The sequence below is a fragment of the Apodemus sylvaticus genome, chromosome 14 (genome assembly GCF_947179515.1).
Source record: "Apodemus sylvaticus chromosome 14, mApoSyl1.1, whole genome shotgun sequence".
Classification (NCBI taxonomy): Eukaryota; Metazoa; Chordata; class Mammalia; order Rodentia; family Muridae; genus Apodemus; species Apodemus sylvaticus.
In genome coordinates, this window is record NC_067485.1 from 65,916,417 (window position 1) to 65,936,431 (window position 20,015).

Below are 20,015 nucleotides of genomic sequence, written 5' to 3' on the forward strand. Positions count from 1 at the left end.
CTTCTAACAAAACCATGACACGTTACTTACTACTAAATTCCCAGCTTCTGTATGCTGATGCCCATATAGTATCTTCAACAAAAAAGGAAAACAAAATTTCCTTTCAATATTTTTGAGGAAAACAAATAGAAATGTACAAGAAAGAGAGACCTGTTACTGTGTTGATGTATCTAACCTTGACATGGTCTCATTTCTAGAATAAATACAATGGCCAGCAAACATTCTGCGTATTCGGTAATCTAGTACTGTTTTATTCTGATTAGAAAAATGTGTTTAAAAGAAATATACAAAAAGAAGAATCAAATATAAGTCTAATGTACATGTAATTGTACAAGTACAGACATTTCCATATTGGTACAGTGGTATTCCATGTTTATGTACATTCATTAATTGTTTTATAATTATATAACATATGCTTTTTCTCATTTTAAATAGCACAATAATTGACAAATGACTGCACAAATGCCTACAGCATTGATATGCCATGACTTATTTAAAAATTAGACTAATATACCAATAGGATATTTCTACCTTCATCATAATTGATAATGTGAGGATGATTATAATGTTTGTTTATATAAACTCTTTTGTTTCTTGGGACAAATTACTAAAATTGAAATCACAATTTTGAAGGATGTAGTTTATTTATTTTATTGTTAATATTTCAAAAATATCATTCAAAGAAGTAAAAGTTCAAAATATTCTTGGACTTGTAATATTTTCTTACAACTTTGCCAACACTGTATTCCCTATGAATTATGTATATTTATTTTATTCAAAGGCTATTGATGGCTTTGTGCTTTCACTTCTTATTTATGCTTCCTGGGAAATTGATCACTTCATTGCCTGTGGTCATTTCTCTTTCCTCATGACCTGACTTTTTATAGTATTTACTCTGTAGGAATTCCAAAACAGAATACTTTATGGTTTTAATTTATACACCTGGAACAGAATTATTTGTCAGATATGCTGCAGATATTTTTTCTTTAATTTTCCTCATGATGTTTTTGATACCTTTGACCTTTGATGTAAATATTCTAATTTACTGTGATATTCATATTCTTCTTACTTTATACACAGAAAGACTTCTCTTTTCTTTGGCACCAACCCTCAGCAAACAAATCATGAAGATTTATTACACAGAATAATGAATAAGAAGTTTCCCTTGACTTTCTGAACTGATGGTCAAGGGCTGACAAGACACCTTAGGGGGTTGAGGCTGTTCCTGCCCACATCTGATGATCTCACTTCCATTTCTGAGATACGTGCTGTGTAAGGAGTGAACAGATTCTCTGAAGTTGTTTTCTGGTCTTCACACACACAATGTTGCATGCATACATGCATGCATGTATGTCTGTGCATGTGCACACAAACACACACAAAATAAATTGAAGTATAATCATAAAAAATTAAAATGGATTGTTTAAAGCAATAGAGAATATAAACTCATTTTTTAACATTTAGTGTTTTGACTTTAAGATTTTTTTTGATTGGAACAGATAGATCAGTTTCATGAAGTAGCCCCAAATACATCTGTTGTCTACAGTCTGCAGTCAATGTTGGGCAGTACTTAGGATCAGAGGCTACAGAATCAGAGTTTGGCATGAATTCCAGATTTGTTGTTGCAAAGATGTACCTGTTTGGATGTTTTATTTTTATTTATTTGAACTTCCTTTTTTTCAGTCTGTTAATTGGGAAATGTAGCACCTTCTGCTATTTGGATATATTGTAAATGTATGGGCAATATGAGAAGAAGGTGCTAAAGGGTGCTTAGCACTAAGTACTGAGGGCATATCATCTGAAATTATTAACTATAACAGTTCCTCGGTTGATCTAGGATGCCATAGTTCTGTACTAAATATATTACCAATATGATTGCTATTTCTTTAAATTTTGTAAACATTATTTATCTGTGTGTATATGTGTGGGTCCATGCTTACCATGTATATAGAGATCAGTGTACCACCTTCTAAAGCTGGTTCTTCTAAAGCTGGTTGCCTTGAACTTGGGCCAGCAGACATAGTGGCTGGGAATTCACCAACTATCTCACCTCCCACTCTTCCTATTTCTAACAAACGTATTTCTAATTACTAACTTCCGTATTACTGGAGTAATGTACAGAATGCATTAATATGAGACTATCCATGAATTTATTTTCTATCAACAACAAAAAATATATTTCCCATTAGTCTATTTGCTTATACATTTTTATCTATTATTATTCATTCCTAGGTGACCTTGAAAGATTCTTTGTCATGTTCCAAAAATTCACTCAGTTGGGTTTTGTACTAGAGTATAATTAACATATGAATTGATTCCATGAAAATGTACCTGATTGTGTGACTGAAGCATCCCATGCAAACGACTCTGAAAACTATATTATTTTTCAAATTAACTTCACACAAGCATTCAATGCTTAATATTAGATGGTTTCATTGCATAATGCTGATGTGCTCCACAGTTGTGTATGCCTTCTTCCTCAAACTGAGGTGATGAATTACAAATGTAGTGGTATGTAGAAGTAGAAATTGTGGGGCATAATTAACAGGAGGATCCTTGTTACACAACTAGCATTCTAACAAGAAGAGATGTTACACAGAAGTGTGTCCAGGTAGATTCAGCAAATATTTGCAAACCACGAAGAAGGTCCTCAGTGGACAAGGAACCTAATACCTTTGTATGGCTCCCCAGACTCTATGTCTACTAGAAATAGATACCTATTATTTAAACCATGGAACCAATATGTGTTTTGTAGCATCCTAACAAACTGAGGCATGTCATCAGGGCAGTTATATTTTAAAATATTTGTTAGTTCTCTCACGAGACACTTTGCATTTCAAGCAATAGCAAAGGAAATTCCAGACATGGCATCTCACATACCAAGTTACTGCAGTATTTCAAAGAATCAATTACTTTTAAAAGCAGTTGCCTCCTATCCTATCACAGGAACACTATTTGTACTTACCCTTATTTGGTTAAACCACTTAGATTTAAAATTGCACTAATCTCAACTTATGTACATATATATATATATATATATATATATATATATATATATATATATAATTGTGCACAGGATTATGTTTTGAAAACTTGTTCTGTGATGGAAAAATGCAAAAGAAAGTAGTTACAATCTCAAAATATCATTATAGTTCATGTCAAATCATAAATATGAAAATAAATTCCTACTCCAAAAATACTTGCATAAATAGAAATATTCTTAGCATAAAATATGGTAGGAAAGAAAATAAAATTCCTGATTTACTGAATTCTTATTTCTTTTTGAATCATGAAAATGTAACTAAAGATGACTGTATATACAGTGAATGTTAATATCACTTAGAGATGCACAAAGATATTATGTAAGGTTTTCTGGAACCTTATGTTAACTAACTATTTTTCCAGTGAGAAGGCCCCATTGCAATAGCCATATATCCACTCTCCATTACCAGCCTACTCTGTAACATTTGGCGATTTAGATGTAAGTTATAACAATAAAATAATTCTATGGAATTTATTGCTAAATAAAAGTAAGCAAACTGAAGCCTTTGTACAGAAAGCAACTTTGATTAGTTGCTAGAAAAGAAACAATCACATCTTTGAGTGTATTTAAATGGCCCTGCTATTAAAAGGAATAAACCAATTAGTATAAAAGACAAAATAATGTGCTGAAATGATGTCAGGAAAGTGATAGAACAGGGAGAATCAACTTTTCTCCCAGCACTCTTCCAGAAATTATCCACAAAGAATACACACATGATTATGGCAGAATATGGTAGTCAGGTTGAGATACCTTCTTCCATTTCCCAACAGAGAAATCTAACATTTAAGAGTAAGAGAAACAGTTTCACTCCATGTTGCCCTTTACCCAGACCAGTCTAGCACCTGAAACAGAAGATTCCCTCAGATCCAAGGGGAGATAGCCTGGGAAGCACATTTTCCAGCCTTTTAGGGCCCTTCATAGAAGGATGATTTTTGTCTTGATGCATGGGAGGCAATAGAACATCTTCTTAATTAGATTACCAAGTCAGTTAATCATTAAGATTAGAAACAATGGTGGTGATCACAGTAGCTGTGTGAAAATATAGACACTTACCTCCCTTCCATCCAACATAGGTACCAGGCCACAAAGTCTCACCAATGCAACAGACTGCAGTTAGCAAGTCTGTATGTCTGCTAGAATTGAATCCATAGGCATGTTCCTCGTACAGCCCCATCCTGTCCTTAAGGTAGCCCAAAATCAAAAGTCCAGCATGTAAGCAAGTATCTGAGACTCTCCATGATTCCCATCCCAACCACCAGTCAGAAGCATGACAGTAGAAAACCTTAGTGTTCTAATTAATGCTACCAGAGGTCTAAAGTCAAGGGCACATCTACAACTAATTGTGGATGTATCCATACTATTAAGGAATACATAAGTATATACATGTACACATATGCATGTAACTTCAATTAATTTAAAAGAGCTATTAATTGAAAAAAATTAGATGGGGTATACAGAATGGTTTGGAGGGATAAAAGGGAAGGGAATAATGATGTGACTATATTGTAATCTTAAAAAAAGAATATAAATAAAGGAATGTGGAACAAACATTTGTGGACTTATCTCACCCAAATGATGAAGCAAAGACCTGAAGGCATTGTTCATAGTCACTGCCCAACACAGAACTTTCTTTGCTCAATGAGAAATTACAAAGAAAATTGTTGTTCAACCAGGGAAAATAACTTAAAATTCTAATTTGCCAAAGGCTATAACAGAACCTCAGTTGGTATTCCTGCATGATACAAAATCCAGCCAGGGCAATATTACTGGGTCAGTTCTATTCAACACCAGTATACAGGCAGTGGCCAAAGTCGGGCTATTCAGTAGCAGAATTCTGGGTCAGACTCTACAGTGAAAATCTATTGCCATCTGCCAAGGTCTGCAGAGCTGGCACTTTCCTTACATGCTCAGGCATTAATGTAAGGACACAGAATTATGAAACCTGTCAAGTACATGCAAAACAAGCTCTCAGATGTATCATTCATTTTGTTATAAATATTATTAAGCTTAAATTTATGAAAATCAGTTCAAGCCTCTTGTCATCATAGCATGAATCTAGAAACAAGAGAGAATTTGGAAATTTCAGAAATATTTGAAAACTGAGACTGGTTATAAATATCCAAGATTTGCAGCTGAGGCAGCCACTTGGTGGATAGTGTTTGCTGGACAAGTATGGATATCTGAATCAGATGCTAGTACCAAAATAAAAAGCCAGGCATAGCAGTGTATGCTATAGTCCCAGCATTAAAAGTTTCTGGAGGATCTCTAGGGTTCACTGGGCAGTCTAGCCAACTAGTGAATTCCAGGTTTAGTAAGAATTATGGTCAAAAAAATAGGAGGTATCATCAGCAAATATCAATACTTTAACTTTTCTTATTTGTATACCCTGATGTGCTTTAATTGTCTTATTGCTCTAGCTAGAATTTCCAGAACTATATTGAGTAGATTCAGGGAGAGAGTGTGCATCCTTGCCTTGTCCTTGATTTTAGTAGAATTGCTTTAAGTTTCCATTTAGCTTGATGTTGGTTGTCGTATTTCTTTTCTTTTCTGATTTTGTTTATTTGGATACTTGTCTCTCTGGGTTTTTTTGGCTAAGGGTTTGTCTATCTTGTTGATCTTCTCAAAGAACCAGCAGATACCCATACCTAACAGTGGATGGAGCTTGAGAATTCTTTTGGAGAAACGTGAGGAGGGATTGTGACACCTACGGGCATAAGAACTCCACAGGAAGACCAATGGTGTCAACTAACCTCAATCCGTAGGGATCTCAGAATCTGAACCACCAACCAAACCCAGCACAGGCTGGGCCTTCCTAAACCTATGCAGCAGGTGTGTAGCTTGGTCTTCACGTGGGTCCTGAACAACTGAAAGGAGGGTTATCACAAAAGCTGTTGCCTGTTTGTGGGATATGTAGCTGGACTGCCTTGTCTGGCCTTAGTAGGAGAGGATGCAAAGTAGAGAGACATTATGTGCCAGGGTGGGAGGGTACCCATGGGGCCCCTCCTGCTCAGAGGAGAAGGGGAGGGAGGAGTGGGGAAGGACTGAGGGAAGGGAGATGATCAAGATGGGAATCAGTGAGTAGGATGGAAAGTGAATACTTAAAAAAATAGGATGTAGAAAACTAAGGAAGACGCCGGGCATCAACATTTGACCTCCATATCCATCTCACACAAACATGCATATACATGTATACATATGCACACATATACGCGCATACACACACATTTGCAGACACACAATTGATTTCAAGTAAATAAACTATCACTATACTTCAAGGGGTTAAAAATAATATATATATATATATATATATATATATATATATATATATATATATATATATATATATATATATATATAAAAGAAAACAGATCCAAATCAAAAGAAGGAAGAAACTAAAAGGCTGATATGAAATGATCCATGGAGATGTGGCCTCATGGCATGAGCAGCAAGGGCAACAATGTACAGTCAGGATTGCTTCAAACTAAAAAATGTATACACAGCAAATGAAGCAATTAATAAAGTGAAAAATCATCTCCGCAGAGGAAAAAATATCCATTACATGACATGTAAAAATGAATAAACAAATCGTGGTTAACTCAAATAAAAAAAAAATAGCAAAGCCAAAGAGCAATTTGAAAGTCAGCAAAGGACCTAAACAGGTGTCTCAATGAGGTCCTACACAAACATGAATGCATGTAAAATCCGATTACAGAGGGACACTATTTCATATCTGATGGTGTTGGTTGGAATAAAGGGGTAGTCTGGTTCCATAGATCTGTAATTCTCACTTGGAAGGAGGAAGCTGAGACTGACAGATCATAAGTTCAAGGCAAGCCTGAACAGTTGAGGGAGTTCCTCTCTTAAAATAAAAAATATTAAAAGGAATAGAGAGGCTTCAACCAGTCTCAGCAACTTATGGAAAGAGATGCAGACATCCACAGCCAAACACTAAGCCAAGCTCAGGAAATCCTGAAGAAGGTGGTGAGAAAGGTTTAAAGGAGACAGAGTGGTGAAGAACACCACAAGAAAACACACAGAATCAACTAACCCGAGTTCACGGCGGCCCAGAGACTGAGCCGTCAATCATACTGAATGGGTCTGATGTAGGCCGTCCACATGTATGTTATGTTCATGTAGCTTGGTCTTCTTCCTAACAGTGGGAGCAGGTGCTGCCTCTGACTCTTTGGCCTGCTTTTGAGACCCTTTTCCTGTTATAGGATTGCCTCTTCCAGCCTTAACATGGAGGGAGGTACCTAGTCTTGTTGCAACTTGATATGCCATGTTTGGTTGATATTCCTGGAAGGTCTGTGCTTTTCTGAAGGGAAAGAGAAAAGGAACTAATTGAGAGAATGAGAGGGAGGAGGGAGTGGAAACTGTAATCAGGGTGTAATATTTGGGATAAGACTAAATTTAATTTTTTTAAAGACTACTTTCCTATCATGGACCAACAGTCAATCCTTGGTTACCACAGAAAAGAAAACAGAGGGGTAAAAGTGTTGGGGTCTACAGGAATAAAAGGAAAATTTTGTATATTACTTATGGGAACATAAATTAGTACAACTATAATTACAATTATTACAAAAGCTAAAAATACAACTACCATATAATCTAGAAATATCACTTACATAAATATATAAATAATATAAATCAATGTGTGAAACAGAAATCACTATCTTACCACTATTACACATTAGCCAAGATATACACCCAATCATAAATGGATGAAGAAAAGATAATATGTACACCATGAAATTCTTTTTTTTAATTAGATGTAATTTTTTATTTACATTTCAAATGATTTCCCCTTTTCTAGCCCCCCACTCCCCGAAAGTCCCATAAGCCCCTTTCTCTTCCCCTATCCTCCCACCCACCCCTTCCCACTTCCCCGTTCTGGTTTTGCCGAATATTGCTTCACTGAGTCTTTCCAGAACAAGGGGCCACTCCTCCTTTCTTCTTGTACCTCATTTGATGTGTGGATTATGTTTTGGGTATTCCAGTTTTCTACGTTAATATCCACTTATTAGTGAGTGCATACCATGATTCACCTTTTGAGTCTGGGTTACCTCACTTAGTATGATGTTCTCTAGCTCCATCCATTTGCCTAAGACTTTCATGAATTCATTGTTTCTAATGGCTGAATAGTACTCCATTGTGTAGATATACCACATTTTTTGCATCCACTCTTCTGTTGAGGGATACCTGGGTTTTTTCCAGCATCTGGCAACTATAAATAGGGCTGCTATGAACATAGTAGAGCAAGTATCCTTATTACATGGTGGGGAATCCTCTGGGTATACGCCCAGGAGTGGTATAGCAGGATCTTCTGGAAGTGAGGTGCCCAGTTTTCGGAGGAACCGCCAGACTGATTTCCAGAGTGGTTGTAGCAATTTGCAACCCCACCAGCAGTGGAGGAGTGTTCCTCTTTCTCCACACCCTCTCCAACACCTGCTGTCTCCTGAATTTTTAATCTTAGCCATTCTGACTGGTGTACAGTGAAATCTCAGGGTTGTTTTGATTTGCATTTCCCTAATGACTAATGAAGTTGAGCATTTTTTAAGATGCTTCTCCGCCATCCGAAGTTCTTCAGGTGAGAATTCTTTGTTTAACTCTGTACCCCATTTTTTAATAGGGTTGTTTGGTTTTCTGGAGTCTAACTTCTTGAGTTCTTTATATATATTGGATATTAGCCCTCTATCTGATGTAGGATTGGTGAAGATCTTTTCCCAATTTGTTGGTTGCCGATTTGTCCTCTTGATGGTGTCCTTTGCCATACATAAACTTTGTAATTTTATGAGTTCCCATTTGTCAATTCTTGATCTTAGAGCATATGCTATTGGTGTTCTGTTCATAAACTTTCTCCCTGTACCGATGTCCTCAAGGGTCTTCCCAAGTTTCTTTTCTATTAGCTTCAGAGTGTCTGGCTTTATGTGGAGGTCCTTGATCCATTTGGATTTGAGCTTAGTACAAGGAGACAAGGATGGATCAGAGCCGAAATCAATCAAGTAGAAACAAAGAGAACCATACAAAGAATCAAAAAAACCAGGAGCTGGTTCTTTGAGAAAATCAACAAGATAGATAAACCCTTAGCCAGACTGACCAAAGGGCACAGAGAAAGTATCCAAATTAACAAACTTAGAAATGAAAAGGGAGATATAACAACGGAAGCTGAGGAAATCCAAAAAATCATCAGATCCTACTACAAGAGCCTGTACTCAACACAACTGGAGAATCTGGAGGAAATGGACAATTTCCTTGACAGATACCAAATACCAAAATTAAATCAGGACCAGCTAGACCATCTAAACAGTCCCATAATGCCCAAAGAAATAGAAGGAGTCATAGAAAGTCTTCCAACCAAAAAAGCACAGGACCAGATGGTTTCAGTGCAGAATTCTATCAGACCTTCAAAGAAGAGTTAACAACAATACTCTTCAAACTATTCCACAAAATAGAAACAGAAGGAACACTACCCAATTCCTTCTACGAAGCCACAATTACGCTGATACCAAAACCATACAATGATCCAACAAAGAAAGAGAACATCAGACTAACTTCCCTTATGAACATTGATGCAAAAATACTCAATAAAATTCTTGCCAACCGAATCCAAGAACACATCAAAACAATCATCCACCATGATCAAGTAGGCTTTATCCCGGGAATGTAGGGTTGGTTCAATATACGGAAATCCATCAATGCAATCCACTACATAAACAAACTCAAAGAGAAAAACCACATGGTCATTTCATTGGATGCTGAAAAAGCATTTGACAAAATTCAGCATCCTTTCATGCTTAAAGTCTTGGAGAGAACAGGAATTCAAGTCCCACACCATGAAATTCTATTCAGACTTTTAAAAGTGGAGATTATATCATTTGCAATAATATTCTTGAATCTGGAAAACATTGTGTGAATTGTATTAAGACAGACATGGGAAAATAAGTATCACATGAGGTCATTTATATGTGGAATCCAAAGTTTTGAATTCAAAGAGTAGAATGACATTACTCAAATATGGGGAGAGGTAGGGACATTATTACTCACAAAGGGTACAAAATTTCAGACAGAGAAAATGAGTAATTATTAGATATATTGCATATTGACTGTGGCCATTATGCATCTTTCAAAATAACAAAACAGCATATCAAGTGTTTTATAATAAAAATAAGAGAGGTAAGTAGGTATTCTAATTTATTGATATAACCATAATATATATTGCTATCAATGCACATGGATACTGAACCCATGAAGACTCAACAATGTAATTGTTCCACTAAACCTGATGAGACTTATACATGCCAACCTACATAGTGGGGAATTCATAAAACCTAGTCCTTGTGAATGAACCATACCATTAGTCACTACAAAGGGAGGAGAGTCGGTTTTCTCCAGGAACTGGATCCCTGACAAGTTTCTCAACCCTAAGTAGTCAACCCTAAATACATGTACATAAGGCCAAGATTAACTAAACTCAGTAGTGTGTGTGTGTGTGTGTGTGTGTAAAACAATAATTACAGAAAAAAAGAAGGAGCAACATCAGTAGTTGGAGGCAAGAAAAGGAGAAGTAGATATAATGAAAATACCATACATTTATGTGTGAAATTCTGAAAAAAAAATAATAAAAAAGAAGACTATGAAGTAAAATGAGAACAAGGACATTTCAGAACATATAAGTAACATTTTGACATCTAAATTCAACTTCAGTCCTGTCAATTTTATTAAGAAAAGTCTCAAAGACTTATGTGCTAATTTATTTCTTCAAAGGTCACATGATTTGGATGTTAAAGGGGGCACAGACTGACTTTTATTTCAACCTAGCTACTGTACCACCACTGTAAAGTCAGAGTCTTTATAAGCCAAACTAAGATTAGCATCATAGTTTTTGTTAGTGAAATTGCTTGTCCATCATTCCTTCCCAATACTCTCTCCCTCGTGTTGTATACAAAAAAAAAAAAAAAAAAAAAAAAAAAATTCTAACTCTACACTTTAAAGTATCTCTCATTTTTATCTCTAGGCTCTTGTCCACATTTTAAATAAAAATATCAAAGCAGAAAATTCTCAGAAAATGATGATGAAAAGGGAAAAAGCCAAAAGGTGACTTCTCAATGTAACATTTAAAATGAAATGTGTTTATTGAACAGTCCCATGCCTTAGCCTGCCTCTAAGACTGGCTTATTAAAATTTTTCATACAGCAGAGACCTTTTCCACGCAGTGGCTTTCTCCCTCTCTATGTTAACCTTTCCCTGAAGCAAGACCACATATGACAGTGCAGTGAGAGTGCTAGAGGAAGCTTCGCAGAGATTAATCATGGAAAGGACATTGCATTTCCCATCAAGCCAGCGGTGGTTCCTCTCTGCTGCCCACTGAGGAAAAGAATGACCTCACAGACAGGCCTAAGCATGGGGCAGCATATCTACATTTAGCCTTCCTGAGAAAATTGGACAGATACAAATGGATCATTGTCTTGGTTGATCTCTGTATTTAATAGTTACTAGATATAAACCACATGGAAAACCCAAACAGAAGGAAGTCATTAGCCAGTTTTCTTCCTCAGGAGAAAAACTGATCACTAATCCTTTTCTTACTTTTCTGACGTGATTATGACTGACTATGAAAAAGGAAGGCAATGACAAGATGAAATATGGCTCTATATTCTCACAAAAGAAGTGATAAATTCTGCAAGCGCTGACTGCGCCTTTATCTGAATAAATTAGAAAACATGAATTTGAGTAACTGAATACACAATAATAAAAATCAATGGTTCTGATCAGGGAATGGATGGTTGTACAAAACAACAAAAATAGTTTTTTTCAAAATATCAATTTTGTAAAATGGCCATTTGCAAAAGGAGGTTGTGTAAAAGAATTATGCCAGTCACCATATTCATCGTATGGTTTCCCGTCAAGATTTTCTAATGTCATAGAAACATCAGATACACACATATCACCTTCTGCATTCTCCTTTGGTATGTTACTTCCTGTTATTAACACTATTTCAATAAGCAACGGAGCACGAGCCCACCTGTTCCCACTATTCAGAGATTTCTCTCATCTTACCATCTTTTATAATAAAATGAAGATCCAACTTCACACAATCAACGCATAGTTCAGCCTAGACTTCAATGTTTCCATACTTTCCACAGTTCTTAAGTAAAGCACACAAGCTGACATTTAGCTATGCATATTAAGTCATTTGGCAGTAGTCTCCCATGTGTTAAAAGACAATATCCCATTCAAAGTAAAATTAATTTCCACATTAAACCCATACTTTAGCTCATAATTTCCATCCTAGTATTTTGCAACTGAATTAATGACTGTCATTGAAATTTTCCTTGACTAGTCAAAGTACTAAGCTAAGTTTCTGTTTATCACTTCCTTATAGTCAGTTAAAATTATTCAAAAACCTTTCAATCTAGTTAAAATCTCAGTGACTTAGTATCATAATAATTTTATACAAGGATCATATTTATTAAACAATATAGCACCACCACCCTTGGAGCCTCTGAAATAAAACCGCTCACAGGCTAGGACTCTGGGTGGATCCCCATGGCTCCTCACAATCCCCTATATGAAGGTAGACAAAGACCTGGAACTGGGGAAGACCAGTGACACTTACATTGCTGTTCATCGCTGTTGTCCCCACAATGGTCTGTAAAGTCACACACATGGTCAGAAGGCAAAGAGACTCCATTATTGCACTGAAAGGCTTGGACTCCGTGCTGACTCAGTAGAGAAATAGAAAGACAGACCGTCCATAGGAAACACAAAGGCCCGTGCATTGAGAAGGCCAACACAGCAGCCTTGGGGAGGAACATCCCTTGATGTTGGGGATGCAAGGTCAGGCACTTATAAGATGAGCACACATAACTGGAAGTCGTTCTTTTCTCTCCTCGTTTTCCAGATTTTTCTCCTGTGAGTGTGTACTCCAGTTCCCTTGGTACAGTTCTTAACAGATGACTCTCCAGGCTGTAACTTAATCTTTCAGAGGAAGGACTTTGGAAAATATTTAACTTGAGTAATTGCACCACATTTGAAGCTAGCTGAACATGGCTGTTTATAGCTCTGTGTATAGTTTTATGACCTTGCTATCTACTGAAAGAAAAAGTCAAAAACAAAGAGCAAATATGCAAATAGGGGGACTATAATAAAATTGTAACTAATATATGGACTTTCTGCCTTCATTCCTACGTAACCCCCTCGCATGTACATTTAAGACACTACTATCAGACCAGATGGTTAGAATTATTGAATCATTTACATGCAGATTGCAACTAACTCAGAACATTAGGCATACTAAACACATTTCTACCACTAATCTGTGTGTTTCATTTTATTTTGTTTTGTTTCAAATGCTTTTCTCCCTACATAGCCAAGGCTGGGCTTGCATTTCCACTATAGTAGAGGTATAGGAGAAGATAGAGTTAAGTATGGGGTCAGGAACTTGACTTCACACAGTCTATTGATGAGCATATTACTGTTTGTTTTCTACAATGCAGCAACTTTCTTGTCCATACACCTTAATTAGCTTTTACAATAAAGCATATGACTTGGCACAAGTACTCAGAATTAACAGTGAACTGAAGTAGCTGATACACAGAGACATTAAATAAAGGATCGTTGGGTGGTAGCAGCACATGCCTTTAATTTCAGCACTTAAGAGGCATGTGGATTTCTCTGAATCTGAAGCCGGGTTAGTCTATAGAAAAGAGCTACATGGAAAAACTCTCTCTTGAACACACATACAAAAAACCTATAAAAAATTATTAAATAAAGAATACCAGAGGGATCACAAATATTTGTGATTAAATATCTCTCTACATACAATTTCTTGAGGCATTTAACTTTTATTTTTTTTTGAATCTTTTTTTTATTCGATATATTTTTTATTTACATTTCAAATGATTTCCCCACTCCCAAAGAGTCCCGTAAGCCCCCTTCTCTCCCCCTGTCCTCCCACCCACCCCTTCCCACTTCCCCGTTCTGGTTTTGCTGAATACTGCTTCATTGAGTCTTTCCAGAACAAGGGGCCACTCTTCCTTTCTTTTTGTACCTCATTTGATGTGTGGATTATGTTTTGGGTAATCTAGGTTTCTAGGTTAATATCCACTTATTAGTGAGTGCATACCATGATTCACCTTTTGAGTCTGGGTTACCTCCCTCAGTATGATGTTCTCTAGCTCCATCCCGGGCAATGGTGGTGCATGCCTTTAATCCCAGCCCCTGAGAGGTGGAGGCAGGTGGATTTCTTAGTTCAAGGCCAGCCTGGTCTACAGAGTGAGTTCCAGGACAGTCAGAGCTACACAGAGAAACCCTGTCTCAAAAAAACCAAAATAAATAAATAAATAAATAAATAAATAAATAAATAAATAAATAAATTGACAGCAGCCAGAGGAAATAGGCTCATTTAACCAGGATGGCCTTGAACTCAGTATATAACCAAATTTCGACTTGTCCTTGCCATCCTGCCTCTGTGTCCTAAATGTGGGGATTAAAGTTATTTATCACCATCCCTGGCTCTTAGAGTTGTTTTCAACTACTTTTTTTAAATTGCTGCAATATAACTGCAAAATACAAAGATAATCCCCAAGACAATAAGAAGTAACTTGAAGATGTAGAGTGGGAAGACCAATACTTAAGGATAGAGAATATATTTGAGCTTTTATCAAAGTAAACACCCCCTGTATTCTAGGGGAAAAGCATGTGTACATACTTGGCTGTGAGAACATCCAAGGCTCTTGAGGGATTTCTATTTGTGCCTTATCAGTGAACATATTACATGATAGAGCATTGGAACATTCTGTGATACATGCTTTCTTCGGAAATATTTCTCCTCTAAATTTAACATTTGTGAATGAATACTGATAATATATTCTCTGTGTCTCTTCTATTTTCTTTTAAATATTGATTATTCTTATGCTTTTATATAGAGTCTCTGTCTTAGGGCTTCTGTTGCTATGAAGAGACACCATGACCACAGCAATTCTTATAAAAGAAAATATTTCATTGGGGCTGGCTTACAGTTCAGAGTTTAAGTCTATTATTGTCATGGAGGGAAGTATGGTGGCAAACAGGCAGACATGGTGATGGAGAAGTAGCTGGAAATTCTATACTTAGATAGGCAACAGGAAGAGAGAGCCTGGATTGAGCATCTGAAACCTCAAGGCCCACACCCATTGACATAGTTCCTCCAAAAGTCCATACCTACATCCAAAGGCCACACTTCTTAGCAGTGCCACTCCCTATGAGTCTACAGGGGATGTGTTCATTCAAACCACCACAGAGTCATTTTCTAATCAGCTTTTACATGCTTCTTGACTTTCTCTTCACTTCTATGACATTGGGAATTATCTGTTTACTGCTGTTTCCTAAAAGCCTGCACTCCTATCTGATTTTTCTCCTTTCTGTAGACATATGAACACACACACACATACACACACACACATGCTCATATGCATGTGCACAAATACATATACACATATGATAATTGATGTATATACTGGCATCAATAATTAAACCTATTTTCCTGTTCCATGCTTAATCAACTAGCAGTTACGCTCTGTTTTTTATTTCAATGAGTGATTCCTTTGTTGGGCTGTCCACCTCAGGAACTTGTATTGTTCCTAGGCTATTCCCACCAATTTTATCTTATCCATTAAATGTATCTTCTGTGTGACAGTTGTAAATGATCAATTCTCATTTCTATGTCATTCCAAAGTTGATATTTTCCACATAACTTATTTTTGGAAATTTAAGCACAGTGTCAACTCTGAAATGAAAATAGATTCCTACTTATTTACTTCTAAAATAAGTAGAATATTAAAGTACTTAATGTGACTCACAAATACAGTTTGCCTATGCAGGTACAGTATGTACCCTCCATTCTTATTCTCTGTTGCAAACTTGCTAGACTACTTCTGAAAATGTCTCATAACTCCAGTTCCCTACATCTCTTCAAGTCAATATTCTGTATTGACTTTGTGTCTTGGAGGATTATGAAGGGCCAAATTTGAAATGTTTGCTATTGCTCATGTCTTGAACACTTGTTCCAAAGCTTATGGCGCTATGTTGGGAGGCTGAGGAAATCTTAGGAGTTTGAAACTATCTGGTAGAAGGTGGTCACTAGGGGCATGCATTTGAAGGGTGTATGTGTCCCTCAGTTTCTCACTGTCTCCTGATCTGCTCTAATGTGAGCAGAATCTACCACATGTATCTGCTGCCAAGAGGTATTTCAGACCCACATTCACCAATGTAATTGTCTGAAACAAGAAAGTTATAAAACCCAGACCCTATTGTGGATGCCAACAAGTGCTTGGTGACAGGAGCCTGATATAGCTGTCACCTGGGAGGCTCTGCCAGTGCAAGACAAATACAGAAGGGAACACTCTCAGCCAACCATTGAACTGAGCACAGGGTCCCCAATGGAGGAGCTAGAGAAAGGACCCAAGGAGCTTAAGGGGTTTGCAGCACCATAGGAGGAACAACACTGTGAATCACCCAGTATCCCCAGAGCTCCCAGGGACTAAACCATCAACCAAAGAGTACACATGGAGGGACCCAGGGCTCTAGCTGCATATGCTGCAGAGGATGCCCTTGTTGGACATCAAATGGAGGAGAGGCCTTTGGTACTGAGAATGCTAGAAGCCACAGTATAGGGCAATGCCTGAACAGGGAACTGGGAGTGGGTGGAATGGTGAGCAGGGGGAAAGGGATCGGTTAAGGGATTTTTGTGGGGGGTGGAATAAGGAAACGGGACAACATTTGAAATATAAATAAAGAACATATCTATCAGTTCAATTCCCCAAGAGAATGCTGACTAATACAAATTTTTGTACGAGCAAAGAGGATTCCAATCATGAGTTGTATTATATTTGACCCACCAAGCCATAATGTAAGATGTGAACAGGAGCAATCCATTATCAAATAAAAGTGATCAACCCTAACCAGATCCTGAAATCACAAACAAGTTATATGAAGAAGTTCCCCAAGCATGTATGCTTTCTACTCCTGTTACAATGCTGTCTGTAGCCAACCACGTACCTATAGCCTCATGGAGTATGTCCTAACATCAACTGACTGAAAAGAGAAGAATAGAGCCTAGCTTAATGATGGTTCCCCCACATTATCCAGGCACCACCCAGAAATTGACAACAGCAGCATTACAATATCGTTCTAGAACAACTCTGAAAGATACCAGTGAAGGAAAACTTTAATAGTGGGCAGACTTTTGGGCAGTACAGATGACAATATATTTTGTTTGGAAAGAAATAATGGCTAAATGCCTAATTGTTCATTAATGCATAGGCTGAAATGAATAGATTGGTTGGATATCCAGGATAATTATGTTCCATATAAACCATCAAAAGGTGACTTTGGCAGAGGAGGACTTCAATAATTAAGGTGATTGGATTACCCATTCAGTTGGCCTCTTTCCCTAGCCATCCCTATCATTGCCCAGTGGGCCCAAGAATAAAGCAGCCACCAGGACCGAAATGGAGCTACACATAGGCTTGACAAAATGGACTTCCACTCGCAAGGCTGACCTGGCTACAGCCACTGATAAATACGAAATTTGGTACTAGCGGATACTAACATTGAACCCAGTTACGGCAACATTCTGCAGGCTGACCAGCCAACGACCTGGCAGATTACATTGGTCCACTTTCTCAATGGAAAGGACAGCATTTTGTCTTTTCTAGAATACTTATTCAGGATTATGGATTTGTTTGCCTTTCCTGAACATAATTCTTCTGCAAACTACAATGTGAGGACTTACAGAATGTCTTATCTACAATCATAGTATTCCACAGTATTGCTTCTGACTAAGGAAATTACTTAACAGCCAGAGAAGTGTGACTCTGGGTCCAAGATCATGGATTCCATTTGTCTCACCATGTTCCCCACCATCCTGATGCAGCTGACTTGATAGAAAGATGGAGTGGCCCATTGAAGACACAGTTATAGTGTTGATAAAGTGTCAGCAGTCTGTCAGGCAGGGACAGGGTTCTCTAGAAAGTGGTACATGCTTTTAGTCAGCATTCAACATATGTTAGTTTCTCCCATAGTCAAAACCAACAGATCTGATAATCAATCTGTGGAAAAAGGAATAGCCCCACTTGCAATCATCCCTAATGACCCACAACAAACACTGAATTGAACTGGAAGCTCAGACATCCTCCTGTTCACCTTAGCTTCTAAGGCCATTAAACCAACAGGCTAAAGGGGATGGGGGGGTGATTGATCCAGATTATCATGGAAAAATTGGATTTCTCCTCCACAATGGAAGTAAAAAAATATGTCTGAGTGTGGGAGAACCTTTAGAACATCTCTTAATGCTGCTATATTCTGTGATTAAAGTTAATGGGAAACTATTACAACCTTACTCAGGCAGGATTATAAAAGATACAGATCCTTTGGGAAGGAAGGCATGGGTTACTTCACTAGGAAAAGAGCCAAGTCCTTCTGAGTGCTTAAAGAGTGGTAGAGGAAAGTATGGAATGGTGGTAAAATGAGGTAGCTATAAACACCAGCCAAGGCAAGAGGACCAGCTGCAGAAATGAAAATTATAATTGACATCAGCATTTCTGTTATATTTTGTTAAGAATAAAGTTGTTCATATATGTGTATTTTCTTTTATAGATTTCTCAAGTAACATAAAATCAATTAAGAGAACATCAGTGGTCATCATACTTAAGTTTGAGTTACTGAAAAAATGTCCCTCAAGAGACACTCTCACCTGTTCTAAAATTTATAATGCATTTATGGTTGTACAAGGGATATTTATATCATGTTAGGCAAAATTGTGTGTGTGTGTGTGTGTGTGTGTGTGTGTGTGTGTGTGTATGTGTGTGTGTGAAAGAGAGAGAGAGAAAGAGAGACAGAGAGAGAGAGAGAGAAGGAGAGAGAGAGACAGAGACAGAGAGACACAGACAGACAGAAAAAGACAGAGACCCAATGACTTTGTAAATTTTAATTGCTTCTGTTCTATATCAAATGAAAATTGGATAAGCTATATGAACTAATGTGTATGTAAACTATTTTATGATTAATATCACTTTTAATCTCCCTACATATCATTGAAGACCCAGAATATACAGAATAAAATAAAATTAACTTTCTGTAATGTTTTCCCTGAAATCTTTTCAAAATTAATTTATTCATTCACTTTACATTCTTCCCTCTCCTCCCAGTCCCTCCTCCAGCTCATCCCTTAATCCCCCCTCTGTTAAAAGAAGAAGTTAAAGGAGTTCTATACCCAACCTCCATACTGTGGAAGGAGAACCAGGTCCTGCAAATACCTCTGACCTGTACTAGCAGCTATGGAACATGCATGGACACACACACACACACAAATTCCCCAGGACATGCACATGAATAAATAAATAAGAAAAATTCAAAATGCAATAAATGTGTCAGGTATAGAAAAAGAAGAACCTTACATACTTTGTAGCTAATTTTCCTGGGAACTATACTATATCTATTACTATGTAATACATTTCATGTGTGCACATACATAAAACAGGGCATGACTGTGACTTCCCATCTGTGCTTCTCATGTTGGGAGCACAGGTCCTGGCAAATTCTAGTTGCTCAAACAACTGAATTCAATGATCACCTGAATGAAAATAATGAAGGATTACAATCATTTCACCTTCTGTTAAGAGTGTACTAGCAAAGATGCTAAAAATATGGCCTCTTAACCACCACCAAATGATGAGTTTGCACTTCTTTTTCTATTCCAAAGCTCTTGCCAGACCTCTTAGCATTTGAAATTTCAAATTTATGTAACAGAAACTCTCACATCTCACAACACAAAGACAATGGAGAAACCTAATGTATAAAGTTAATTTCAGATTTCCATCTTCTAAAAAAAAGTTTGAGAAGGTTAAAAGAAGAACAATAAAAAAATGAATAAAGAAAAGAGAAATGATATAAGAAAAGAGAGAAGAAAAAACAGCATGAAATGAGGTGAGAA

At 37.1% G+C, this 20,015-nt stretch overlaps 1 protein-coding gene across 1 annotated transcript in view; it reads right to left on the bottom strand.

Annotated features, from left to right (window-relative positions):
• The window catches only part of Malrd1 (MAM and LDL receptor class A domain containing 1), a 719,676-nt gene extending 706,818 nt beyond the window's left edge, over positions 1–12,858 (bottom strand). The window contains exon 1 of the mRNA XM_052156848.1: positions 12,660–12,858. Within this exon, the coding sequence (XP_052012808.1) occupies positions 12,660–12,858 (199 nt within the window). The remainder of the gene's footprint in view (positions 1–12,659) is intronic.
• Positions 12,859–20,015: the final 7,157 nt, after the last annotated feature.